This window comes from Sprattus sprattus (assembly GCF_963457725.1).
Source record: "Sprattus sprattus genome assembly, chromosome: 10".
Classification (NCBI taxonomy): Eukaryota; Metazoa; Chordata; class Actinopteri; order Clupeiformes; family Clupeidae; genus Sprattus; species Sprattus sprattus.
The window spans coordinates 26,288,467-26,316,175 of NC_137908.1; the positions used below are offsets into that span (position 1 = coordinate 26,288,467).

Sequence of the window (27,709 nt, forward strand, 5' to 3'; positions counted from 1 at the left end):
TTAGCTGGCAGCGGTCTGCTGTTGCATGATGTAGAGGTTGTTGGGGTCGTCGGCATGTGGAACGCAGTGGCTGTCGGCTCTGGACACAGAGGACACACTAAGACACACACTAGGCACACAGCAGGGCAGTGGTGGTGGTGGAGGTGGTGGAGGTGGTGGCGGCATCAAAGGAAGCAGCGGCACACAGACAGGCAGCAGGTGGCACCACAGTCAAGCAGCCCACAGTGGCACAGTGGCACAGGGGTTGGGGTGGGGGGGAGGTGAAAAAAAGCAGTAGCACAAGCCTCTGTCAGCAACCCATGATGGATTTGGTGTACATCAGATGTCATAGAGTAGTCTCTGTGACGTGTGGTCATATCTGGTGGGTTTTAATACATGCCTCTGGAGGAGATCTTACTCTAAATAGCATATTTGAGAGCTGTAATTCCTCATGCAGTTTATTTCAGATATCTGAACCGATGACTACACGAAAGAGAACTCTGATATAGTGCAGTGATAAAGAGTCCGATAGGCTTACCTGTTGTCGTTGATGTCTGTGGCATTTCCTGTGAAGGCATGAAATACAGTCATGTTGAAGTGTAGGGCATTACGCACAATGCTGTCCTGTCATGCATCGATCCTTCGTCATCTATTATATTACAACATCTCAGTCTGTTACTGGACAGTACACATTTCGTTAGTAAAAAGAAGACTGTATATCTAACAGGCTATTGAGAGATGCAATAGGCAAGGCTGCATAAAGGATTGAGGTCCTAAAATCAAGCTGACATGTGCATACACCCTGTATGCGACTGTAAGTCGATATACAGAGCTCTACTAGCAGCATAGACCACATTCTGATTCGACTCGTTGCATTTGCTACTGGCTGACTATTGATTTGACGCGGAGCTCACCGTTGGCCACATTGAGCTGATGGGAGTCCGTTGTCTCTGTGGAGTTGACTGTGGTGTTGCTCACCTCCACTGGGGCCCTGTGGACGATAAACACACACAGATCAGTCAAATAGTGGGGAGGGAACGGGCTGATAGCACTTGCTGATGCTTCACAATTCCTTCCTTTCTGGTGGATTCTGTGGATATTGCTGTTTGTTATGGTAGGTGTATTACCAAACAGCAATATTTGGTTACCTTCCATTTTCCTGAAGTGCTTGTGTCACGCTCCCTATCAGATTGCTAAACGTAAGATAAGGTTAAGAAATGCTTGGCTTCTCTTGAACAATCTGTTTCCATATCAGGCCTGATTTAAGTGTTGAAGGCAGACTGTCCTATTTTCTCAGACACTAATGACAAAACATTGGCTGAAGCCTCTCGTCTAGCCCTTGTGGGGACTTTCTGAAGAGAGGAGAGCGCATTGGACAGCAGGAGCAAACTCACGTGGAATGTTTTCAATCTAACCACCCCTGGCCCTCATTAGTGATCCCTATCCACAAGCTCAAACTGCTGAGTCACCTGTCTGGCCACCTAATTGCCATCAGAGTGCCCGTCCCTGGAACTGCACGGCACGGAGAGAGAGAGAGACAGAGCGAGAGAGAGAGAGAGTGAGAGAGTGAGAGAGAGAGAAATAAAGAGAGAGAGAGAGAAAGAAAGAGAGAGTGAAAAAGAAAGAGAAAGAGAGAGAGAAAGAGTGAGAAAGAGAGAGAGAGAGAAAGAAAGAGAGTGAGAGAAAAAAAAGAAAGAGAGAGAGAAAGATCAAGAGAGAGAAAGCGAGAGAAAGATGCAGGAGAGCCGGAGGGGGTCACTACTCACGTGGTCTTGGGTGTGCTGCTGGGGTTGAGGGGCTGCTGGATGTTGGGCTGTGGAGCGTTCTGGAACAGCACGTTGCTGAAAGCGATGGGGTGGTCACTGCTGCGCATCACCAGGGGGTTGGTGGGAGAGGCAGCGGAGAAGTGTCCGGGACGAACAGGCTTGGCTACGCAATGGAGAAGAACGTTACCAAAACAGCAACAACATACATGATCGTAACATTAAAGATACTCTAAATGAACAGTTCATAGTGGGGTTCAAGCCAAACTGAGATCCCAAAGTCTCATGGTCAGGGTCTGATAACCAAAAAAGGCTTGACAGGCTTCCTGTCTCTACAGGATCCCTCTTACATAGACAGGGTTATTCTTTAACGTACGAGCATACTATCATTATGTACACTTCATGCATGTGGATCAGACACTGTTGACCATGGGATGATGTCTTATTTAGGCGCGGGTGTGGCTAACCGATCTGTGCTGCGTGGGGGCGCCTCAGTGGGGTGCGGGCCCTCATGACGTCCTTGATGCGCTCCACTTCCTGCTGGTAGCGGCGACGGTCCTTCATGGCGCTCTCCTTGGCCTCCTTTAGTGCGCCCTCCAGGGCCTTAACTCGCTCAGCCGTAGACCGAAGACGTTTCTCCAGTTTAGGAAGCTCACAGCGCAAATCTGCATTGTCACGTACCAGCTGTTGGATAGAAGGTGGAGGGGGGAGGGGGGAGGGGGGCACGAGGGAGAGAGGAAAACGATTTTAAATTTAGCAGACAAGAAAATGTACTCAGAAGAACAACCCACTTTCTGGCCATTAATATATGTCATACAAAACATTCTGACCAGCTGTTTGAATATTTGTTGAAATATTTGTGGAATATTTGTTAAAATTATTAGTTATATATTATTATAAAGTTCAAGTTTGCAATATGAATAAAGCACTGCAGTAAAATGGATTTTATTCAGAGAGAGAGAGAGGTAAATATTTATATATATATATGTGTGTATTGTGCAAGGTTAACATCAAATGCCTGTGCAGTGATTTGACACTGCTCGTTTGCATGACAGATGGCTCAGTTGAGGTAGTCTGATTTGTCACTGACATGTTTAGGTGAGCGAGACAGAGACAGAGAAAGAAACAGAGAGAGAGAGCGCCAGATGCCAAAAAAGCCGGTTCCTAAAAGCGGTCACTTTTTGCCTGCATATTGGGCAGAATAACCTAACCGGCACTGCAGGCTTGACATTCCCTCTCCTCTCCAGGTGTTATCTAAGCGCTGAGAGAACTGACATGAAAAAGCCCCAGTGTAGCTTGAACAGGAAAAGAGCGGATGAGACTATGGAAGGATCCGAGAGCCCCATGCCAACAGCCGCTGTCCAGCCTCTCTGACAGGAGATACAGTGTCTCGCCAGAGAGAGATCCACTCCAGCCTTGATATGAGGATGTATTGATTTCCACGTGAGCCGCTCTGTCTGCGTGGCTCAGTGAGTAAGCACATTAGCAGCCCCCGGAGAGCTTTCAGGAGAGTGCTTCTGCAGTGTTGCAGAGGTTTGTCTCCGCTTATCCGCGGAGCTGTGCGATTGCAAAGTGGAATCCTACTAAGTATGTGTAAGGCATTTTGCAGCCTTACGGCCTCACAGTTAGTTTGTGTGTATTTGTGTGATAAAGGTGTTTGTACGTGTGAGTGTGTGATAAAGGTGTGTGTGTGTGTGTGTATGTGTGTGATTAAGGTGTGTGTATGTGTAAGTGTGTGATAAAGATGTTGGTATGTGTGAGTGTGTGTGTATGCGTGTGATAAAGGTGTGTGTGTGTGTAAGTGATAAAGGTGTGTGTATGTTTAAGTGTGTGTGTGTGTGTGTGTATGCGTGTGATAAAGGTGTGTGTGTGTGTAAGTGATAAAGGTGTGTGTATGTTTAAGTGTGTGTGTGTGTGTGTGTGTGTGTGTGTGTGTGTGTGTGTGTGTGTGTGTGTGTGTGTGTGTGTGTGTGTGTGTGTGTGTTTGTAAGCTTATGTATGAATATCTGTTTGTGGATATCTGCTTGTCATGCTTGGTTCATAAGCTCATCTCCTTTCGAGATATATAAAATGTTTATACATATACATATATATATATATAAAATCATTTATGCATTGCTTTAGTTTCCTCATAGACTGATGAGAGTCAAACTTAATCTACTTTACTGCCTTCATTAAACAACCATTGAAATGTGATCAGTTAGTGCAACACACCCAGCTGGACTATCTGAGCTAAAGCCTGAAGAGATTGGACCAGTCTGTAGTGTGTCTGTGGCGCTACAGAGAGAGATTGGACCAGTCTGTAGTGTGTCTGTGGCGCTACAGAGAGAGATTGGACCAGTCTGTAGTGTGTCTGTGGCGCTACAGAGAGTGCCATCTTGCAGTTACTTAGGGTTGCCAAGCAAATGAGACTTTGGAAACTGTGAAAGTGTGTGTATATGAAAGGAGTGAGAACTGGGGTGTGTGTGTGTGTGTGTGTGTGTGTGTGTGTGTGTGTGTGTGTGTGTGTGTGTGTGTGTGTGTGTGTGTGTGTGTTTGTGTGTGTGTGTGTGTGTGTGTGGTTGTTTCCTAGCCTGCAGTTCTTTAAATCTGTCCACTATCACAGAGAGAGATTGCTGGTGACTATGTGGTGTGTGGGCAGGTGGGTGACTGTCTGTGTGGGAGGGTGTAAGAGTACTGTGTGCCATGTGTATGCATGCGTGTGTGTTTGTGTGTGTGTGTGTGTGTGTGTGTGTGTGTGTGTGTGTGTGTGTGTGTGTGTGTGTGTGTGTGTGTGTGTGTGTGTGTGTGTGTGTGTCATTCATGGGCAATCACCCATCCGCAATTCATTTCATTTGTCCCCGGCCGGCACTGTCTGCCAAGGCACACCTATCTGCACTGGCATCTATTTCTGTTTGCTGCGGCTGGCAACTGGGTCTCGCCAGGATAGAATTACTACCTCTGTGGCGGCAACCGCCATGATTGATGAGAACGCCGCCATTTGGCTGCACCGACAGGAAGCCAAAGAGACTCAGAGGAAACAAGGGGAAACTAGCACACTAAAGCTTTTTTTCTGTGGCTCACACTGAAAACCCACAGTCACTGAAAGTCTTCAGTGCAGGAACAGAAACAGAGGGCAGTGCGAATGAAGTGCCCACAGCACTGGACCCCAGCTATCAGCAATATATGGCGCTAGTTCTTCATATGGCATAAGCACTCCCATTAGCTTCCAGGTGGTTGCTGAGTTGCTAGAATTCTCATATTATTGAACATTATTGTACCCTTCAGACACTGGGCAGACCCACCATCAAATCTGGCATCTCTACCCACAGGAAAGCCCAGTTACAGGTGGAGAAAATATCAGTTCATTTCAGTTTTTGTTCCCTGGGATCTTTCATTGGGTGACTTGAACAGCATGCTGAGGGCGTGATCCATTTTCCCCACTGGAATGACTGGAAGACCCAAGGGGCCCTAGGAGTCAACACATTGGCTTTGTAATGAGCTGCCGGGAAGATCAATGGCCCTCTCAAACTATCATATATGCATGCAGAACACAGCACAACACAGTTGCTCCGTCTGTAAATGAAAAACAGGGTTCTTGGGATTGTATCCGTGGCTGCTGCTCGTGTAATCTAGACCCAGTCCATCACAGTGAGTTGGTTTTGCGTGTCTGTCATTAAGCTACTGTTTGGCCGTGGTTGCAGGCGTAAATGAGACATAGAGAGGACTGGGGGTCGGGGGGGGGGGGGGGGGGGGGGTAGGGTATGGGGGGGGGCGCAGCATCAGCATCAGCCAACTGCACTTCCTGTCTGACAGATGTAGCAGCGCTCAGGACAGACACTGCCCAAGAGAGAGGAAAGGGGGAGTGGAGGAGAGGAAGAGAAAAGAGGAGGGGAGAAGAGAGAAAGGGAGGGGAGCATAGGAGAGGGGAGGAGAAAAGACTGGGGATAAGATTGGTTAAAATAAAGAGCTCATTACTGGTAGACATCAATAGGCAAACATGATACACACTCAGACAAGTGAACACACAACCCAAAACACACAGACACACACTTTTGTGTTCTGTCTCTCTCTCTTGAAATGTTTTACACCGCCGTGGGATCATTATTGAACATGTTTAGCTTTCCCCAAACCGTGCACACCCCACTCTCTCCCCACGTACTCTGACCTGTTTGTGAACTTTTGTAAGCTGGTCCAGGTTGTTTTCAAGAAAGGAAATCTTCTGTTTCTGGGTGGAAGACCCCCCACTATCATCAGGCTCCAATTCGGAGCTCTGCGGACACATGAAGAGTGATTTATCAGATTGATCATATTGATCAGATATTGGCCTTAAACTGTGTGAGAAATATGAAGGATTTTAAGTATTTGATGTAATGAAGACACTTACTCGTTTAACCCGCGTCGTGAGATCCTGTACAAACAGCTTCCTAAGGTTGTGGAGGGTCTGGAGTTCGCGGGCCTTGGAAATGAGAGATGAGAGGAGAATGTTACAACTGGCTAGAAAGCAACAGTAGCATGATACAAATGGTTCTAACAAGAAGGAGCATAATCTAAAGGTTTTAACATGTACAAGGATCTTAATGACTGCCACCAAGGTTTCTCAATATACAAAATAATGTAAAACTAGAGCCCATTAATGTAAAGAAAGCTGCATTCAGAACGTTGTTTGTTTTGGCTGGGCGGCCGGCTCTAGGAAGAGTCCCGGCTATTCCAAACGTCATCTATTTAAGAATTATGGAGGCCACTGTGCTCTTGGGAACCTTCAGTGCAACGGATGGGTTGATGGTAGCCTTCCCCACAGCTGTGCCTCCACACACCCGGGCTCTTCAGGCAGGCTCCGCCTAATGGCTTGGTTTTTGCTCTGATGTGCACTGTCAGCTGTGAGACCTTATTAGACAGATGTGGGCCTTTCCAAATCATGTCCAATCAGTTGAATTTACCAAAGGCGGACTCCAGTCAAGGTGTAGAAACATCTCAAAGATGATCAAGAGAAATGGGAGGCACCTAGGCTAAATTTGACGTGTCCTCACACCAAAATGTAAGCCGATATGTTCATGGTACTGCCTTTTTAACTCATGGGTGGTACCACACCTTCATCCCACTGTCCAAAGCATTAATGTGTGGGGTCGCCAAGTATATAAAAACGACAACTAATATTTTAATCATCATGGCAAAAATGTATACGTTTAAAATAAATGAGCTCATTAAAAACACTTTGTGAGGTGACTTTGTCAGGAGTGGCTACTCACAACAGTCTCCTCCAGACCCTTGAGATCCTGCCTAGACTGCTCGTGGCGTTCATGGAGAAATCTAACACAGAGAGCAAAATAACCTGGTTATCATTACCATCAATATTCCATTACAATGTTACAAGAACTGAGTGATGCAATTTTCAGTGCCAACGACATATCGGGCACAAGTTCATGAATAATGATCTAATCCCAGTGTTCTGAAAAGGCTCAGTTAGGAAAGAATTCCTTTTAAATTAAAGATGAATATGATTTTTTTTTTCATTTTTTTTTTGTTTTTATCTTGGGATCAGATTTTTATGTTAATTCTGTTACATGCAAGCCATAGATTGCTAAAATATTATGTAACACCTTTTCTGAGTGATAACTTAAACACGAAAATGTCTCCCTACATTAAAACCGTCTACATCGTTCCTGAGCAAATGTCAATGAGTGTTAATGAAATGTTTGGCTCTGCAGCCCATAAATCACGGCATGTCATGTGGGGCCGAGCGCCGTGCCACAGAGACGTGGCTCATTCCGGGGCGACTCACGTCAGCTCCTCCAGCTGCACGCTCTTGTGCTGCTCCTGGTTCTTCAGGCGATCAAAGTCGGCCCGCAGCTGCCCTAGCTCCAGCTGCAGCTTCTGGTTGCGGCTGATTTCCACACAGGCACAAACACAGACAGCCCAGGAGGAGAACGAGGAACGGAGAAGAAGATGGAGGAGATTAATTAACCTTCACTAATCAGCTGAATTAAAAGATTGCAAAAAAAAAAGAGGTGCTGTGTTTGTTGTGTAGTTTGGAGGCAAAAGTCTGAATGTCAGTGCTTAAGGGAGACAGTTACTGATGTAAGGGAATTTAGAGTGAGAGACGCCGATGAAGAAGAGGAAGGGAGACAGTTACTGATGTAAGAGAATTTAGAGTGAGAGATGCAGATGAAGAAGAGGAAGTTCTGAAAAAGGATGAACGAGCTGAAGGCCCAAAAAGGGAGGAGAACAGAGGGACTGGGTGCATGCGGTGGCAGTGACTGGATAACCGCAAGCTTTACTGTAATAAGGGCTGTGATGCAGTAATGGCCTCTGAAGAAATCAACAATGAGGAGAAGCGGAAGCAGGATGAGAATTAGAAGGAGACAGTTAAAGAGAGAGAAAGAGAGAGAGAGAGGGAAAGAAAAGGATGAGAGGGGATGAGAGCACTCACTCAAGGCATTTGATGTATAATGTAAGCTTGTTGGGTAAGAGTGCCCGTGGGCTGAAGCATATTTTGAGGAAAGCAATTATGTGAATATGAGCAACTGAGGAAGAGATGTGGGAGGAAGACAAAGAGACAAAGAGCGTGTAAGAGAAAGAGCAAGTAAGAGAAAGACTGGAATAAAAAATCTCCAGAGGGGGATATGATATGACAGAAAAGGATGAGCATAATTTAGCTGCGAGCGAGTGAGAGGAAGGGGCGAGACAGAAAGAAAGAGTGAGAAAGAGAGAGAGAGAGAGAGCTACGGAAGAGAAAGGAAGAACGAGAAAGTACAAAAGGAGTGAGTGAAAGAGTAAAAGTAGCACGCACTCGGAGAGGTCGTCGATGATCTTCTGCTTCTGGTTGATCTCGTCACGCAAGCGGCCCAGCTGCTTGTGATGCGACTCGCGCCGGGATTCCATCTGCTGCTCCAGCACCCGCTGGGACAGGAAATGACATCATTAGCACTCTGTCTCATTAGGGTCCCCATCAATGAGACCAACTCACAGGCAAGCTGATGCACCTGTGCTGTTCCCATAGTTACCTTCACATCGCCAGACTCTTCCATATCCATAAGGTTGTCCTTCTTGGCCACACCCACCATGTTCTCTGTGAAACACAGACACAGTATGGACATGAAACTAGGTATTGTCTCCAAATCTTAAAAACACAGATGCTGGATGCTGATCTAGAACAAGCTGTTTAGATCATTCAGAGTACAGCCCTTGGCCCTGGAATGAAAGGCATTTGTGGGATTTTCTCATGTTTTTTTTTTTACAGACGTGTCCCCTGCCGTGTGTCTCCTACCGTGGGTCTGGAGCCTGGAGAGCTCCTCGCTCAGGGAGTCGTAGTTGTCCTCCAGCTGCCGCTTCTTATGCTCCACATTCTGCATGTACTCCGTCAGAGAGCGGATCTTCGCCTCATGCTGGAGAACACAGAGAACAATAAAAAGAACGCTCTGAATTCTGCTTAAAAAAATTGTCAAAACACCGCATCTCACCACCATTGACTCATGCAGAGTATAACTCATATGCTAAATCAATCTCATTTTAGCGTCCATTGCAGAACATCCTAACAATGTGGTGTGTGTGAGCCTCCTCTTAGCATAGCACACTGCAGCAGGTGCTCCCGCCTCTGGCTCTGTGGGTGCCATATGTGTGCTGTCAGCGCTGGTATACCTGGGGGTGTGTGTCAAAGACATGATGTAATACTCTCAAGCTAATGTTATAAAACGTAGCTGGTATGAGTCTATGCAAACAGTGGAGCAGGTTGTGTTTTACCATCATTTCAGGACTTTTATTTAGATGTTATAATAACAGAAGTGGTTTAAACTAGCTAGCTTTGCTCTTAGATCCCTACTGTAGGGCTTGAGACTAAAGTCTACCACTATATGCCTTTATTAAGTGTGGTTATGATAAACCAGCACATAATCCTGCAGCAAACTCAGCATCAAATTCCTGGCCCTCCTGCTCTGCCCCTGATGTCACCCTATGCAAATATTCCTTCAGTTCTCTGGCAGTTGACTCAAATGAAACCGAAGCGTGGCTATTTGTTTTCATTGAACCCCACTTTTAAGCCACCCTAGGTAAAAACATTGGACATATGAATACATCTTATGTAAATGTAACGAGATGGATTTGGTAACTGATCGGTCTGCCTCTGTCTTATCTGACGCCGCACCCCCAGAGAGCCCACCTGTGAGATGAGGAGCTGGCAGGAGGAGAGCTCGCGGCTGGTCTCCTCCATCTTGCGGTGGCACTCCACCTGCAGGTTCTCCAGCTGCCTGCAGCGCTTCACCATGGACTTCACCTCCGACTTGATCTTGTTGATGTAGAGCCTGGCCACAGTGAACTCCTCCTCCAGGGCACCGCTCAGCTCCAGCGGCTGCAGAGGAGAGAGGGAGGAAGGATGAGGAGGATGAGAAGGAGGAAGACAGGGAGGACGAGCACAATAAGGAGGAACAAAGAGAGGGAGGAGATAAACAGAAGGGGGTCGATGAAGAGAAGGAGGAACAAAAGAAATGACAATGGAAATAGAGGATATGCAAAAAATATAGAAATATCGAGCAAAGGCATACAAAATTCCGCATGGGCGTGATTGACAGCCAAGATGGGGAAACGAGAGAAAATGGGAGACATTGAGAAGCAGAATGGGAGAATGAATAAAAGATTGAGATTATGAGGAGACAGACAGCTCACAAAGGGGGAAAAAATGTGATTGACAAGAAGAAGAAGACCGGACAGAGGAGAAAATATGAAAAACAAAGAATGAAATGTGTGAAAATGACAGAACGGTGCAGAAGAATTTGAATGCCACACGCGTTATCTGTCAAATTAACTCATGAATCCTCATTAGTCAAGCACTGAGCAGACGCACTAGCTGAAATGAGCCATGCAGACTCGTACAAACACATCAATTACTGCACTTAATGTGGTGATCGAGATAACGCCGCAGTCACTGCCACACGTTTCAAATGAACCACTAAGTCACTCATTCACAGGCTTCAAAACGCAGGTGCTCATTCTAATGCCATAGCCACCACGGCACTCAAACACACACACACACACACACACACACACACATATACTATATACACACACACTCACCAGCTTGATGTCTCCGTTGCCCACGATGACGCTGAATTCGCTCAGGTCTCGCATGAGGCCGTTGAGCACCTCAGCAATGCGCTTCCTCTGCTGCCCGCTCACCTGCTGCATGCGAGACAGCTCAGCCTCGATGGACATCAGGTGGGCCTGTGTATACACACACAAACACACAACCATGAACAAACACGCAAACACACACAACCACAAACAAACACGCACACAAAATAACACACACTCTGAATCAACATCACCTCGTTGTCAAATGTTAGCACGGTACACAAACGCCTATGAGTGGGCAAAGCATTAGTGAGGTGGAACAGTTTTCATGTAAAACAACTAAACAACAGACGAGGTCAGAACAAAAGCAAACAGGACACTTGAGACCAGGGGACCACAGAGCAGACCGAAGCAGACGAGCACAGAGCAGGAGTCAGCTGTGAGACTGAGGCTGCCTCCTCACCATCTTGTGGGAGAGCTCCTCAGCCAGCAGCTTGTTCTGGAGGCTCTTCTCCTCCACCTCATTGCTCTTGGAGTCGTAGTTGACGGCCAGCTCTTCCAGGGCCTGCAGCACCTCCTTCACCTCCGCCTTGGCCCCGTCGCTCTCCATCTGCAGGCGGCCTAGCTCGCTCTGCACCTTCTCACTGTCCCCACGCGTGGAGGCCAGTAACTAACACACACACATAGAAATACACACACACAAACACACACACACACACACACACACACACACACACACACACACACACAAACACATAAAAGTGTATATGAAATTTTATTTGTGAGGAAACAGAGAGAGAATTACAGAAGATTGTTGAAAAGGGGTCAAAGAGAAAGAGAGAAAGAGAGAGAGAGAGAGAGAGAGAGAGAGAGACAGAGAGAGAGAGACATCGAGAGCAATACACAGCCAGTAATGTCAAAAATATTCTCCTATATGTAATGGAGGTAAATGGATGTCAGGCCAGGGCAGCAGTGCCTAAAAATACGGGGCACAACTCACTGTGAGGCAGACACCAAATTAGAGAGAACAGATCGATGTGGACAGCAATGGAGCCCAAAACAGCGAAAGTGGGAGAGAGAGAAAGACAGAGAGAGAGCTGGAGGGGAAGGAAGCAAAAAATAGGGCTCTACCTCCTCCTGATCCAGCATCTGCTCCTTCAGTTTTTCCACCATTTGGCTCTGCTGGTTAATCTCATCATCCTGAACACACAAACAACAGAGGCAGCCTGACTCAACGAGCTGTTTTCTCAATGAGCACAACCTCTGTTTGCTTTTCACGTGCATTAGGCATCCAGGTGCAAGGGTGTGCTTCCATCTCTATTATGTTCCATGGCCTTATGCTTGACTATTTATAAGAACAGAATATGCCAATGAGTGCATAAGGTGGTCATCTGTTGTTACGTATTCATTTTGTGCATGTGTCTATATCTTCCATCAATATAAAATATTCATAAATATTTATAAAATTTAAATAAAACAAAAAACAAAGAATATAAATGGGTATATTTCAGTCAAGCTACAATTTCTACGAAAAACTACGAAATGTGGCAATTAATGGCTTATTAACACTTTCTTAAACAACTTCTTAGATGCACAAAGAAACTCAAAGTCCGGGTTGAGTATCCAGGGTGTCAGTTAAATAAGAGAAAACACCTTGCCAAGAAATTGTCCTATAACCAATTACACATATTTCATTTGTCTTGACGGGGCACCTTGTCGTCCAGCTGCTTGTAGAGCTTGCGGATCTCCTCCTCGTACTTCTGGCGTTCCTCCTCGGAGATGCGCACCACGATGGAGGAGTTGCTGTTATCCAGCACGGGCAGCTCCTCCAAGGGCTCCAGCCTCACCGCGCCTGGGCTCAGCTGCTCCGTCTTAGGCACCTCCTCACCTGGGAGGGAGCAGTAAGGGAGGAGCGTTATTAAAGAGTGTAGATGTGTGTGTGTGTGTGTGTGTGTACGTGCGTGTGTGTGTGTGTGTCCGTGTGCACTTGTGTGTGTGTGTGTACATGTGTGTGTGTGTGTGCGTGTGTGTGTGTGTGTGTACGTGTGCGTGTGTGTGTGTACTTGTGTGTGTATGTGTGTGTGTGTGTGTGTTTGTACTGTTTTTACACCGCTCACCATTACGCCAGCGGTTGAGCTCAGCCTCCAGCTTCTGGACGGTCTCCCTCAGGGTCTTGCTCTTCTCCTTCTCCTTTTCGTACTTCTTCTTCCACTGCTCGGCCGTCAGCTCCAGGTTCACAGAGGCTGTGTTCCTGATGGTCTTGGCACTGAAGGTGAGACGACATAACAAGGGCTTTATTGTATATAGGGGATAAGAATAATGATTTAGATAACCACATCAAATCCTCAAACTTCCCAGGTGGTTTTGCCACAGAGGCTACATTGACTCAAAAACAAAACACAAACGTCTAGGACAAATGGCATACCAAATACTCACAGCGGTATTAAAAAGTGAAGAATAGGTTAACTGAGGTGAGGTGTAACTGTGGCTTATGCCGTCTGGGCAACACAGACGCTTTGCGTGTTAGTGGGGCTCTCACCGTTGGCCAAACATGAGAGTGGATTTGGTCTCAGCGTCATTGTAGCTGGAGGGGGAGCAGCAGATGAACATGGTGGTGCGGCAATTACCCCCCAGAGAGTCCTGGAGGATACGCGTCATCTTACTGTCACGGTACGGCACATGGGTTTTCTGTAGGGAGACAGAGGAGAAGGAAAGAGAGGAGAGAGAGAGAGAGAGTAGAGGGAGAGATAGAGAGGTAGACAGAATAAAGGGAGAGAGAGAAAGAGACAGCCTTACCAAAAGCGCAGAATGTTTGACAGCAAATGTGTGTGTGGATGTGTATGGGTGAGTGTATGTGTGTGTGAGAGTGTATGTGTGTGTGTATGTTTGTGTGTGTGAGAGTGTGAGTGTGTGTGTGTTTGTGTGTGTGTGTGTGTGTGTGTGTGTGTGTGTGTGTGTGTGTGTGTGTGTGTGTGTGTGTGTGTGTGTGTGAGAGTGTGAGTGTGTGTGAGAGTGTGAGTGTGTGTGTGTAAGAGAGTGTGAGTGTGCTTGTGTGTGTGTGTGTGTGTGTGTGTGTGTGTGTGTGTGTGTGTGTGCATGTGTGTGTGTAAGAGAGTGTGTTTGTGTGTGTGTGAGTCTGTGTGTGTGCATGTGTGTGTTAGTGTGTGTGTGTGTGTGTATTGCTCACCGTTCCCTCTGCCAGAGCAGAGATGACGTTGCCGAGAGAGGACAGAGATTTGTTGATGTTTTTAGCCTCATCCAGGACAGATCCCTCTGCACCAGTCTTACTGACCTGGAAGAACAACCAGAGAGAGCCCACGCCTTCAATTTTTCACTCTCGCTCACAAACATCACATTCACTCTCTCCTTCCGCTACCACCCACAACACAACACAACACAACACAATACATTTCTCTTGTTGTTGTTGTCAGCAGCCCAGACAAGCATAAGCATACAGAAACAGAGCCCACCCACCCGCTTATTCACTAAACCCAAACAAACAGACTCCACCATCGCCACCCTATCTTGCCTTCTCACTGCCAGCCAGGTCCACCAGGTAGAGTTTGCCACAGAGCTTCTGCTCAGTCTCCACGTGCTCTTGCTTGATATTGATCAGGAAAATGCTGTGACTGCGGGAGCTGTGCTCATTCATGTCTGTGACAGAGAGACAGAGGTAAAAAAGACAGCGTGACAGAGAAGGGGGGAGAGAGAGAGAGAGAGAGAGAGAGAAAGAGAGAGAGGGTGAGAGGAAGCAATAGGTGTGAGAGAAGTGATTCATAGGAGAGAATGTTGCACAAGTCAAGGTCATGGTTTTAGTTCCAATTCACACGTTAATAAATGGATGCCTGCTTTGGATAGACAGAGCACTCATCTTATGAGAGGTACTCTGCTAGAAGCAGGGCATCCTCCTAAACCAATCCACTGCCTGGAGGTCCTCTTAGTAATGTCTTGCGTTTAAGTACACAATTGAGATGAAAATGGGAGAGAGATGCTATGCTATGCTGCATGAGAAGGAGATGTGGCCTATTGTGAGAGCCAGAGAGAGCAGGCCGGCCAGAGGCCCAGCAACACTCACTGGTGACGGCCACGTGGCGGGCAGCTTTGCCCTCGTCGATGACGTCCATCACTTCTTCGGGGCTGGAGACGAAGCGCTCAGTGCAACCCTGAAACACACGGACGAACCATGCAACCATCAGTCAGACATTACAGCTCAAAAATGATATAGGCCCAGATAAGATAAGTATTATAACATGGGATTTCAGGTCTAGTTCATAATGACAGGTCAATTGAGGCATTCAGCAGTCAACTATCTCTGAATAGTGACCTTTGATCTGTTTCACTGAACACTGCCACAGAAAACAGGTTACTCATGTGCTAACTATGCACTTTGTATGGAATAGAGAGCAATATCTAGCAATAAGATGGTTTATTGTAGTTATATATCTATAACTTAGCTTTGACCTGTAGTTGGTGTCGCATTTATACTCTTCACTTATCTGTGCTTCACTATCTGTAAGAAAACTGAATGTACTGTATGTTTAAATAGGCCAACTACACAGTCTACGAGGATGGCTTTTGTCTTTGGGATTCTGAGTCAGGAATTACATACATTTCCTATTATTCACTGCCATCATATACAAATTGATAGAGACACACACACACAAACAGAAAGAGAGAGAGAGAGAGAGGCAGATCGACCGACAGTTCATGGACTCATTTACCTTGACATATGGGACCCTGTTCTTGTCCTCATGGACGGCCAAGTTGGTTTTAGTCACTGTGGGCAGGAAGGAAGGAGGGAGAAAGCAAACACGGAATGATACAGTGTAGGAATGAGACCATTAGCGGACGCATGAGACAGAGAGAGACAGAACACTCATCAGCAGGGACCACAGCAGAAGCATGATGAGAAGCAGATGACGCCATCTTCTCATGGAGGCTGCCAGTTATCCTAGTGACAGCATGGCGCTCTGAAGGGTGTGCCCACGCAGGGCAGAGCACACACTGCACTCTCAACGTCTGACGGAGCCAGGCAATCACATCACCACACCTCATGAATGATGCAAATAAGCACGGCTGATCTTTCACTGGAAATAACACGTCCCATCCTTTTCTACTGGGGGACCTGGTGAAAAGCCTCTGTGTCCCCACCTAATGCGTATATGTCAATGCACCTCCCCCCCCCCCCCCCACACACACACACACACACATACAGTACACACATTCAGTGACTTCACATTAAGCCTCAACTGGCATTTCCATTCCCCATTCTCCTACGGCTCTATGTCGGCTGGCTGACTCACGGCACAGCTGACCCTTGAATGCAGATGAGCGGCTTCATTATGTCATGTTAGCCCATCCATAATGAGATACGCCCTGCACTGTTTAGGCAGGCTAAACCAAACATTCCCCTCCTCGCCAGCCCTCTGCACACAAGATAAGCACAGTAGTGCACTCACCATCCAGTAGATCACGGATTTTGTCCATGTAGATTTCAAAGTAGGACACCTGACAAAGGATGAAAGAGGAAGAGAGAAAAAATTAAAAGATAGGGGTTAGAAGGTCTGGGATTTTTCGTCAGAGAGACCATACAAATTGAGAGCTAGAAGCAGACAATACCGTGAATTACAATAAATAAAGATTTTTGTTTTATTTATTTATTTTTGTCAGTGAGCATATATCATTAGCACAAGTCATTCTTTTGCGTTCAGTTACCATGACTACTTCATTTGCTGACACTGACAAGTTTTGAGTTTTGCCGAGCATAATGCTCTTAGCCTATCCTAATGCTGTAATTAAAGCATTACTGCCTAAAAAAAATCATCCTTTGTTGTGACATACCTTGATGAGAAACTCCAGGTTTTCATCCATGGTGAAGATATGGTTGAAGATATCCTCAGCAATCCTGGGGATGATGCCCATATTTTGGCGGTCGTGCAGTTTGCCCTGTGGGATGGTATATTGTAAATTGTGGATTTAGTTAATTTCAAACAGACACTGTAAAAGACAGCACAGGATCCTTGGATTATGTTCCATCTCCATACCTCCATGGTGTGGGTCTTCCCAGAGGAGGTCTGGCCATAAGCAAAGATGGTGCCATTGTATCCACCCAGCACATCTACAGAAAATGCAGACAGATTTGAGGAGCTTTTCAAAGTTAAAAACAAATACAAAAAAACAATAAGAAATGGACCTTTAACTTTCACCTTCAAGTACCAGGTGACATGACAGACTCAATGTATCACTTAGTACATTGAAACTTATAGACTTCCAGAAGGTTAAAGACGGTTAGTTACGGCCTAAGGGCTTGTATATACAGCCATACTGCTCTGAAGTTCTCAATGTGTCTCGTTTCCCCCAATCGACCCCGTTTCATGTAGACCAATTGAATCCAGTCCTCCTAAACCTGTAATGAAAAGAGCTCCCTGCAGTGATAGCTGAGGGCATTCGGGGGCATGCAGGCTGGCGCAGGGGAGTGCAGCGCCAGCTTAATGAGCCTGTCAGGCGGCAGAAAGCAAACGAGTCTGACTGGGAATGAGGAGAGCACGATAAGAGCCCCCACAGTCATTGTCCACTTTATCTGCACCCCACAGCCAGTGCTGGAGCTCCCCAATGCTGTTCCTTCAACTTCAAACTCCAACTTCTATTCTCTACTTGCTCACCGCCCACCACCATCACTGCATGGCCTGATTTTTTTTTTTATTCCTGTTTTTTTCCTCTGTCTCTCAACTGCTCTCGCTATTTTCTCTCCTGTCCTTTGTCTGTTCACATCTTCTTACAGCTTGTTTTCTTTTACTGCCCCCCCCCCCCCCTCTCTGTTTCTGTGACCTCCTCTGTTACTGGGTCAGATGACCAAAGCTGACTCCATAAAGACATGCTGTTCTCTCATGCTGCACACAGAGAGAGAGAGAGAAAAAGCAGGAAGAGAGAGAGAGAGAAGATAAAGCAGGGAGAGAGAGTAAAAAGACAAGGAAAGGCTAATCTACTGCTAATCTACTGCTAATCTATGGAAGAAATTTCATTCACATATCAGAGCAAAAGAATAAGGGAAAGTGTGAGAAATAACCACAGAGAAACATATAAATCACTTGTACCAAAGGCAAAGCAAAGGAAGTAGAGAGAAAGACAGACAACTAGAGAGAGAGAGAGGATGAGAAAGACTACAGAAATTGGCAAGACTACAGAATTCTGTTAGAGAATGCATGATAATTTATGTGAATATATTCATGTTGAGTGTTTGACAGTCTCCACGTATCATACTTTGAACCCCAGAAATGTGCTGCAGTTTTTTGTGCAAAGATGTTAAATGTTAAAAATACTTCTGCATGGCCCTGCAGCTAAATGGAATAGTAACACAGGATCATTGTTTTTTTCACTGCATCCCTCTAAAGAGATAAATAAAATATTAGTTATTCAAACAGTTCAGACAACTCCTAGTCACCCCAGGGATGCTCGAGGTGGTACTTGTTGACAGCAAGAAGACAAGCCACAGGTACTTACCTTTAACGATCTGCTTGGCGCAGGTGTTGTACACCTGCTCCTGAGTGGTGTTGGTGGGAAACACGCGGTCGAACACGTAGGACTTGCCCTGCACAGAACCAAAACACAAAACACAACAGACCATCAACCATCAGCCCTCACCTGACAATCCAAAAGAGTAATCCTCTTCCTCAAGGCAGCCGTCTCAAATGTGGTGACAACACTTTGTGTGTGTGTGTGTGTGTGTGTGTGTGTGAGAGAGAGAGACAGTATTTGAGAGGACATATTCATCTATCAGACATGTCCAAAAGGAGTACACATCAGTGCAAAGCTGGAGCGTCATGACCAGTATGTGTGCATAATGACCAGTATGTGTGCATTATCACCAGTATATGTGAGTCATGACCAGTATGTGTGCATTAGACCAGTATGTGTGTGCGTCATGACCAATATGTGTGCGTCATATGTGTGTGTGTGTGTGTGTATACATGTGCGTGTGCTATCATTGCTCAGACCTACAGGAGTGTGCTCATTGCTGTCTATAAGACACAAGTACTTTGCTGGTTAGGGTCATTCAATGTGTCACAGAGAGGGATAACCCTTAAAGACACAGGTGAAGCCATAAGAGAGATAAATGTAGGCTCAAGGAGAAAAGGAGAACAGGCGGCTGAGACTGGGGGGATGGTAAGGGGGGGTTAATGGTTACTTTGCTCTGGTCTGGTTTCCTGATTCAATCAAGCAACAGCAGGCAGACCAAAATGGAGGCAGCAAGAGAGAATCTCCATGATAGAGGATGAGACAGACATGTTGATGCCCCCACCCACTGAACACACACTTCACAGCAGGGGCCCAACAGCAGGCCTGCGTTAATTATTAGACCTTATTTTCCCTCTCCTCCATCTTTGGTGTTTGCTCTCTCCCTCCCTCTCTCACTCCCCAGCACTCTCTTTCCTCTCCCCTAGGCCCAAGCCGTTAGGATCATACGCACTGAATAATGAATGCACAGCATTGCACAGCATCCACACTGGGATGGGAGATCTGTCCAGTTGCACCCCAAAACACAGCAGAGAAACACATGCATAGGTAAATACATAAATAAACACATAAACACACTCCCAGAGTCACGCAGGGATGAAAAGAGACGCCACACAAAGCAGGAATGAAAGTCTCACGTTGGTTTGTTTAGCTGGATGCATGAGCCAGTGTTTTATAAGCTGATCTAAAGAACAGCTTATGTGCTGATTATGCATGTTGAACTGCCACGCAGAGCACAGCAGCATGATATATGCCTCATTTCTGAGCAAATGAGCTGAAAGGGTTATGTAAGTGGGCTTACAGTGGTGCTCCCATGCCTTGCCAGTGGTGTGTGTGTTTGTGTGTGTGTGTGTGTGTGTGTGTGTGTGTGTGTGTGTGTGTGTGTGTGTGCTTGTGCTTGTCTGTGTGTGTGTGTGTGTGTGTGTGTGTGTGTGTCTGTGTCTGTGTGCTTGTCTGTGTGTGTGTGTGTGTGTGTGTGTCTGTGTGTGTGTCTGTGTGTGTGTCTGTGTGTGTGTGTGTGTGTGTGTGTGTGTGTGTCTGTGTGTGTCTGTGTGTGTGTGCTTGTCTGTGTGTGTGTGCTTGTCTGTGTGTGTGTTTGTGTGTGTGTGTGTGTGTATGTGTGTGTGTGCGTGTGTGTGGGTGTGTGTGTGTGCGTGGGTGTGTGTGTGTGTGTGTCTGTGAGTGCGTGTGTCTGTGTGTGTGTGTGTGTGTGTGTGTGTGTGTGTGTGTGTGTGTGTGTGTGTGTGTGTGTGTGTGTGTGTGTGTGTGTGTGCTGGTACTATGAGGGTGTTAATGTTAAGCCCCGCTGCAGAACTGTGATAATGCAGATGCAGCACACAGAGTGGCCACAGAGGACTCCTCTGCAGTACAGCTCATCCCACAGGATCTGCAGTCTGTGTGTTTGTCTGTGTGATGTAGGCTATGTGTGTGCATATGTGTGTGTGGTATAGAAAATGAGAGAGAACGAGAGATAAGGAGAGGTAGACTGATGTGCCCTGTCTGGGTTTGATAAGATATGTGTGTGTGTGTGTGTGTGTGTGTGAGTGTGTGTGTGTGTGTGTGTGTGTGTGTGTGTTTGTGTGTGTGTGTGTGTGTTTTTTCCACCCACATCCCCATTAGCAGTCTGCCAGGCCCTTCAGTCTTTTTTGAGGAGGAGAAGATTTAAGAGGGAGGGAGAGGGAGGACAGCAACAGACCAGATGGAGGACGAGGGATAGACAGAACAAGAGCAAACGAGAGAAGAAGTAGAAGGAGGAGGAGGAGACATGAAGGAGAAAGCAGGATCTGGATGTAAATGGAGGACCCCGGTAATAAGGTGTGGTGTGGTGAGCTGAGGCATGGCTGAGGACTAAGGGGCTTTCATACTCGCTGAGAGGCACAGGCAGGGGCTGGCCACGGGTCTGTGAGCAAAGCCTGCAGGACCTCCAGTCCTCCCATTCTGCCCCCCTCCTCCCTCTTCCCTCCTCCCCGGTACGCTGCTTCTCACTTCACCACCTCACATCACAATGCCTCGCCAGCTCTGTGATTGTGAGAGAAAGAATCCCACAAAAATAAATAAATCAAAGAATGTAGAAAAAGCAGATTGATATGTAAGAGGATTAGGGCTTCAGCTTTTTAAAGCCACAGCCAGTGCAGGCCCTGGGAATGAGCATTTTTTCCTCTCCTCTCTTATTCGCCACTCTGCTCGTCTCCTCGATCAACTCTTTTCTCTACAGCAACCAAGGCAGCTCAAACAGACAAAAAGGATTTTCCTCTCTCTCCTGCCCTACAAGAAGTAGAGCAATTAGCTTTCCATCAAACTAGAGCTCCCTGCATAATTCATCAGCTGTGTGGGAGAGAGACTGAGACAGAGAGAGAGAGAGGCGGGGGGCGTATGGGAGTGGTGGGTGCATGGTTGGGTGAATTTCAGCTTGTGAAGGTGACAAAGAAGAATAAATACATCAAATCATTTTTTTGTTTTTGTTGAGAGATCCCAGAAAATTGGAAAATGATCAACAAAAAGGCTATGCTGTGTAGAGAGAAAATGAAATGAGACTGGGGAGGGGAGGGCGAGAGAGAGAAAGAGAGAACAAAAGGGAGGAGTGCAAAATAACAGATGAGTCCATTCTCAAGGCCCTTTAGACTGCACCACACCGTGTCTTCTGACAGCAGGGGGATGGAAAGCAATATGAAGAACAGCCAGAAGTGAAATGAAACACATACAGGGACAGGATAGAGGAATGGAGAAATGAAAGAGAGATGGAGAAAGAGAGAGAGGGAGAGAGAAAAAAAGGAGAGATAGAGAGAGAGAGAGAGAGAAAGAGAGAGAGAGAGAGAGAGAGAGAGACAGAGAGAGAGAAAGAGATCACATTGTAAACCCTGGCCAAGACACGGCCCTGTAAAGAAGACATAATTATGAACCCAAGACTGGAGCAGCCGGATGAGCCATCTATCTCTATCACCACAGAGGGATCCACCCATTATCGATGTGACAGAAGTCCCCACACAAAGGCTGGAGCCTCTAACATGCGATACTCCTCCAGCTTCTGGCCCTCGTGCCTGGGCCTCAGCTGTCAGCATGTGGGCAGTCAGCATGCAGCTGAAATGTATAAATCTGGTGCAGAACTGGGGGATTGATCAATTAGAACAGGGTGGTTCTTTCACAAGCAGAGCTCAATCGTAATAAATAAATTAAAAAAACATTCCTGCAATTCTGCTGATCGTTCGTTGTGTGTTGTTTTTGTTTGTCCTGTCTTATCGTTGTTTCTATGTTTATGTTCATGTAATGTATGTTTACTGTCTGATGGTGTTGTGGAACCCCTCGAAAAACAACTTGGTACATCTCAAGGGGTTTTTCCAAATAAAGATAATTTCCCATATTGCTTGTTTGCAAAGGCGGGCAAAGGTGAGGACTTTTGGTGGTGGGCTTGAAGAAAGCATTCATACCAATGAAATGATCACTGGATGAGATGAAATAATCCTGCAGAGGAAGGGAAAGGGGGTCACGGAGCGACAAGATACAGAATTAAAGCCCACTATTGGAGGTCTGTCTCCGTTTGGAGAGGAATGGCATCAGGGAGTGAGAATGTCCTTAACTGAGAAAGAGCTCTGCAGCGATTATTGACTTTTGGTTTACCGGATTTTCAATTATGGGAAAAAGAAAACGCTCCGAGGGCTACTAGCTGGTGTCAGTGAGTAGAATGCTGAATGAAAAAAAAATGGATGGCTAACATGGGTAAACATATGGGTAGCAACACTGCAGTGGCATACAAACAAATCAATCTGTGATACAAATGTCCCCTTCCACCTCCACTCTCTTCATCTGTTTTGGACGGAGAGCCAATGTGGCACACAAAGGGGACATGGCCAGCAGCGGCCATTATCAAACATCCATTTGTAACACATGATGTAGACGGCACACGTGTCGGGTAATGCTAAAGCAGTCCCTGCTGCCTCAACAATGTAGTCACACAAAGGGACACACACTCCAACACAAACACACATACACACACTGTACCAACACACACAGCAAAACTGTGACTGTGAGTCAGTGTAGGCCAAGACCTCCCCCTCATTATCTTTCCAGTCGCAATCGTGGAAATCGTGCACTGCCCATTCCCAGAAGGTCCAGGCTGACTCGCCCAGTAATGGATCCTGGCCGAAAATGATTTAAGTGAGGGGGAAGATGGGAGGACATTACAGGCTCTGCTCTCCAACAGCAGCAATGTGGTGTGGAAGACAGCGTGTTGAGTAAATACCCAGCAGGTGCTGAGGCATGATGGCTGAAATGTGTGACTCATATCAGCGAGCTGCCTGGCTAAGGATTACACCGATATACCTCATATCAGATCTTAAGGCAACCAGACATCACTGTCTTTTGTGACTGTCCAAATATGATCAACATCAGCAGCAGCCACCAGCAATGGGTGCCTGCATTTACAGTTAACTAATAAATTCAAAAGGCCAGGCAATCATGTTTAAAGAGGCATGTGATCGGTTTAGATCATGGCATGCTAAGTTGTCGTGATAAACAACTCTTCTAAGGGGCAAAAGGAGGAGAAGTGAGATGTATGATATATTAGTCTACATGAATAAAGAAACTGGAACTGTCTTATTGAGTGAATGAATGAATGAATGAATGAATGAATGAATGAATTAATGAATAAAGGAATGAACGAATATTCTAAAGACGTTTACAGTTTGTGATGGCGTGAAGGAGCATCTGTCCGAATGACCTCCCTGAATCCTACTGTCTATCCAAACTGGATTAGAAGAGTAAGGGGATTTAGATTGAAATGGGAGAAAAAAGGAATAGGAAAAAAAATAAAAAGATGAGTCAAGATAAGTGAGTGTTGGAGGGCCTGAAGCTTTCCTCTTTTTCAGAAATGTGCCTTGCTCGCGCATGCGTGCCGGAGTCTTGGGGCACGTGTGTGTGCACGTGCGTGGCTAACTGCCCCACTATACCATACACTAAGCAAAGAGACCTGTGCTAATGATGAGCTCAGGCTTCTGAATGCAGCCCGAATGCTTTGAGTTAGGAATCATAGAAGGACCTCATTCGAACATATAAGGAAGGTTATGTTTGATGACAAGATTTCTTTTTCTGTTTGATTTATTCCTTCAAAACTCGGAGAGTGACAGTTAATATCTTCTCAGAGGACAGCAGCAGCTTCTCAGCCAAATGATGCCACTGAAAGGTAAATACAGAAGGGAAGATCAGTCCAAACCCTCAATAAATGATACCTGAGGTGCATGTATGGTTCAGCCAGCATCACCTGAGATATCTCCATCATCCTTGTAAGGCCACTGAACTATGGGACTAGAGGGCTCAAACCTTAGCCACTCTTAAGAGTAACTGGATGTAATTTGCCAGATCCGGCATACAGCACAAAGAGATTTCAAAAACTCTTTCCTGCCCTGGGTCTACCCTCATTATCATTTGCCCTCTCCACTTTAATAAGACTTGTACTAATGTCAACTGGATGACTCAGAGTGATGGATAAGGGCTTTGCAGCACAGAGAGATTGCACTTTGAAATTACCTGCAGGGATATGTTTCTTTTTTTTCTCCCTTCAAGCAATTTTGTTTAAGCTGGTGAAGAGCATTGAATGTTCCCAAGAAACTGGCCATTTTGCGCTGAACTCTCCGGACATGCTTCCATTAATCAACCTCACGGCTACTGATCCCCAGGTGAGGTGTACAGTTAATTTCATATGCAGTCAGAATTTCAGAAGAATTTTTCAGAGCTGTGTCAAAGAAGTCTGCTTGACAGGAAAAGATTGACAGCCTTGAAAGCAAGTGTGCTGGCTTTTGGTGTTTCTAGACAGATTCCTATCAGAATAGTTCTGTTTTTCTGTCAAGATTTAGGCTTCATCTTGGAATGATGAAACCTGAAGCCATTCACAAGGGTCTGAACAGTCTTGGGCTATATCCTGAAGCACAAGCCATATTTCATTATTTCCCCGCAGAAAATCAAATCGGGGACATGGATGGTGATTTACTTAAATCGTTGGTTAAATTGATTGGTGAGTCAGGATTACTAACAAATAATTAACATGCACAGACCATGCATTGATCAACTAGTTATTTCTCTAAAACACAATCTAGTATCTGATCTGCAGAAACACACACACACCACACAAACGTAATATCCGCTTGCTAACCTCCGTAGAGACATAATTTATTTATAGCTTTGACCAAGTGATTCATTTGTCTGTGTTTTCTTGTACGGAGAGACCGGAACAGCACACTGGACTGTAAAAAAAGAGGTCCTGGCATTGCTTATTGTTCTCCATTCAAAACAGGAACAGCTCCTCTCTGCCAACACCACAGGCCAGAACAACAGCTACATTAACCGACACCACCCATCGTCTCTCCCAAGCTGTCTCTGCCATCACCACCTGCAGGGTCTGATGGGCAACCCTAGGGCCGACACTGACTGACGCAGCTATGGAACGATCTGAAGCACAAATCATACAGTTAATGCTGTCAGGGAACCAAAACATATCCACGAAGTTTCAGCTGTCCATGGCCCAGTCACAGTGCCTTCCAAGAGTCACGGCCTTAAAATGTGAAAGGCTGTCATTTTATTAAGCTGAAATTCTACCTTTTTGAAGGAAAAATAGATGACTCATTCTTTAAGTCCTTGCGAAATCTGACCTCCACAAAGTCGCTCATTGTAACTGACAGATCCTCAAGCTGAGGATATAAATCTGACAAGGATCTTCCAGCTGCCCTTCCAAGGAGGCTGACAGACACGCAGACCCACACAAACACATCTATCACTATATCTCTGAGGCCTTTTTGCTAATGAAAAACCTATGTGCCCTTGGGTTATTACCAGGGAAGATGTGGGATTGGGTGGGTGTTGGTGGGCTACAGGAGTGAGGGAGGGAGAGAGAGAGAAAGAGAGAGAGAGAGAGAGAGAAATCAAGACATAGGAGAGAGACAGAGAGGGTGTGTGGAAAGGTTGGAAAGGTGGGGAGACTGTGTAAGTTCTCCCTTTATCTTCTGCTTGATAAGTAAATCAATACAGATACATTCACACAGTCATGGACCGTTCTCTTGGTCAAACACCACCAGCATAATGACTCAGAGGCCTTCCAAGCATCTCTAATAATACTTAGCTCTTCTGGTTCTTTCTACATCAGCAAAGGCAACAACTAAGAATACAACTGGCTGCTCAAGCATGAATGCTAACTCGACTCCTTAGGAACAGCATCTATGCTCACTGTGTTGTCAGGGTGACCTCTAGTCTTTTCCCGTGTGCTTTGTAATAGGAGTGTCCTCTCTTTTGTTCTCTCGTTGATACACTCGGAGGAGGACCATATCCCTGTAATCCATCTTTTGCTGGTTGTCATGGCCACTGTTGTCATTTATCTTGGGACTTTGAGAACAAACCCAGTGCTTATGTGTTCACACATTTAGTGAGTTTGTGAACGGAACTTTGATAAATTTGACTTTACATTCACAGTCTATAACGTATAATATATGAATGTATATTAGAATGAACAAGGGACGTTTGCTTTTAAATGATTCAACACATGATAAAATGACATGAATCTGCCTAAAAGAGTGCAAAATGAGAGAGCAAGTAGGGTAAAAGGAGCAAGCACAACTGAGAAAATATGAGTAAAGAGAGAGAGAATAACAATACAATGGAGGAAAAGTAGAAGTAGGAGTAAAACATGATTACAGGACTTCAGTTTGATGAAAATCAATAGCCTTTCCATTCTCATTCAAATTAAGAAAAATCCCAAACCATCATAAACCTAATTAACGGTTAACAAATCTTGGCCTCTTAATACATTCAGCCCCAAGAGAATGGTAGCACATTTTGTAAGCATGAATTCCAGGCCCCCATGATCCAAGTATAACCACACAAGATATCCAAATCCACAACAACTAGGACTTATTTTTAAGACTTAAAATTACCTGTCTCAGGTGCTTTCTGTATCTTGGACAGACAACAAATGTAATTCTTATTACGATGACATTGAAAGGAGACATAGGAGGTTGTGGAATGAAATAGCAAGGAAAGACTAATCTGTTTTGGTCACTGGTTTAATTTTCTGTAAGACGTTGCAATAATGCAGGTCAGTTAGAAAGTAAGATGCTAAGTCACCTTTGATGATTTAAGGATGGTTGCCTGGCATAATGTTGTCAGAAACCATTTTTTGGGGGGGGGGGGGGGGGATCAATAACCAGTCCTGCTCCGCCTGCTGGGTGAACAAGCACTTTGGCCTGGCTGCTATAACACAGAATGTTCCATCCCTATTGTGGTTACATGACAAAAGTGCTTAGAAGATGCCTTTGTTATTTTATTCAGCCTGTAGAATTAAGCCTGCAACGTACTGTTTTTTTTTTTATTTGTGAGTTCTTTGACGAACTCTGGACTTGAGTTTCACTTCATTTTCAGGAATCTATAATAGTGTGACTCAGTTGTTAAGAGGATTGCCAATTCATTAATAATTAAACACGAGTGTATGCCAGTAGAAACAACATTATAATAAACACATTTCAGACACCAGTGGCAAGAAAAACACAAGACCAGTAATTTTACGAATGATAATGGGAACAGAAGTAGAACTGTCATTCATTCGGGGATAACCTCTGCGTCACCCTTTGGGCGAGATGGTAAACACGACATCAAAATGGATGCTACAACCAGAAAATGATTGTCAAACTTACCGCAATCATCACGGTATCATCACCTTGGAATTTAGGGATGAACTTGTCTCCGCGGACAATTTCAGATTGATTCAGAGGTCGAAAACGACATAACACCTTGATGTTGCAATCCGTGCTAGGATCAGCCATTGTGTCTGATATTTTCGGTGGCGCTTATCAGATGTGTTCAGAATTATCTATGTTTATGTCTATGCAAGTTCCTCAAGATATCTTATTACAACGAGAACAGGCCTGCTGCAAAGC

At 45.6% G+C, this 27,709-nt stretch overlaps 1 protein-coding gene across 1 annotated transcript; it reads right to left on the reverse strand.

The window, feature by feature from the left end:
* On the reverse strand, nt 1-27,595 carry kif5ab (kinesin family member 5A, b; the record flags this gene model as incomplete). The annotated part of the gene is made up of 28 exons (XM_080846529.1): nt 1-109; nt 518-545; nt 894-970; nt 1,746-1,908; nt 2,210-2,426; nt 5,890-5,994; nt 6,109-6,180; nt 6,971-7,031; nt 7,504-7,605; nt 8,512-8,621; nt 8,726-8,790; nt 8,989-9,106; nt 9,877-10,065; nt 10,788-10,934; nt 11,248-11,454; nt 11,916-11,984; nt 12,497-12,672; nt 12,902-13,050; nt 13,324-13,472; nt 13,972-14,076; nt 14,314-14,438; nt 14,860-14,947; nt 15,506-15,561; nt 16,244-16,292; nt 16,626-16,730; nt 16,829-16,902; nt 18,285-18,372; nt 27,467-27,595. The coding sequence occupies 28 exons, from the start codon at nt 27,593-27,595 to the stop codon at nt 1-3; spliced, it is 3,132 nt and encodes a 1,043-aa protein (XP_080702655.1).
* Nucleotides 27,596-27,709: the final 114 nt, after the last annotated feature.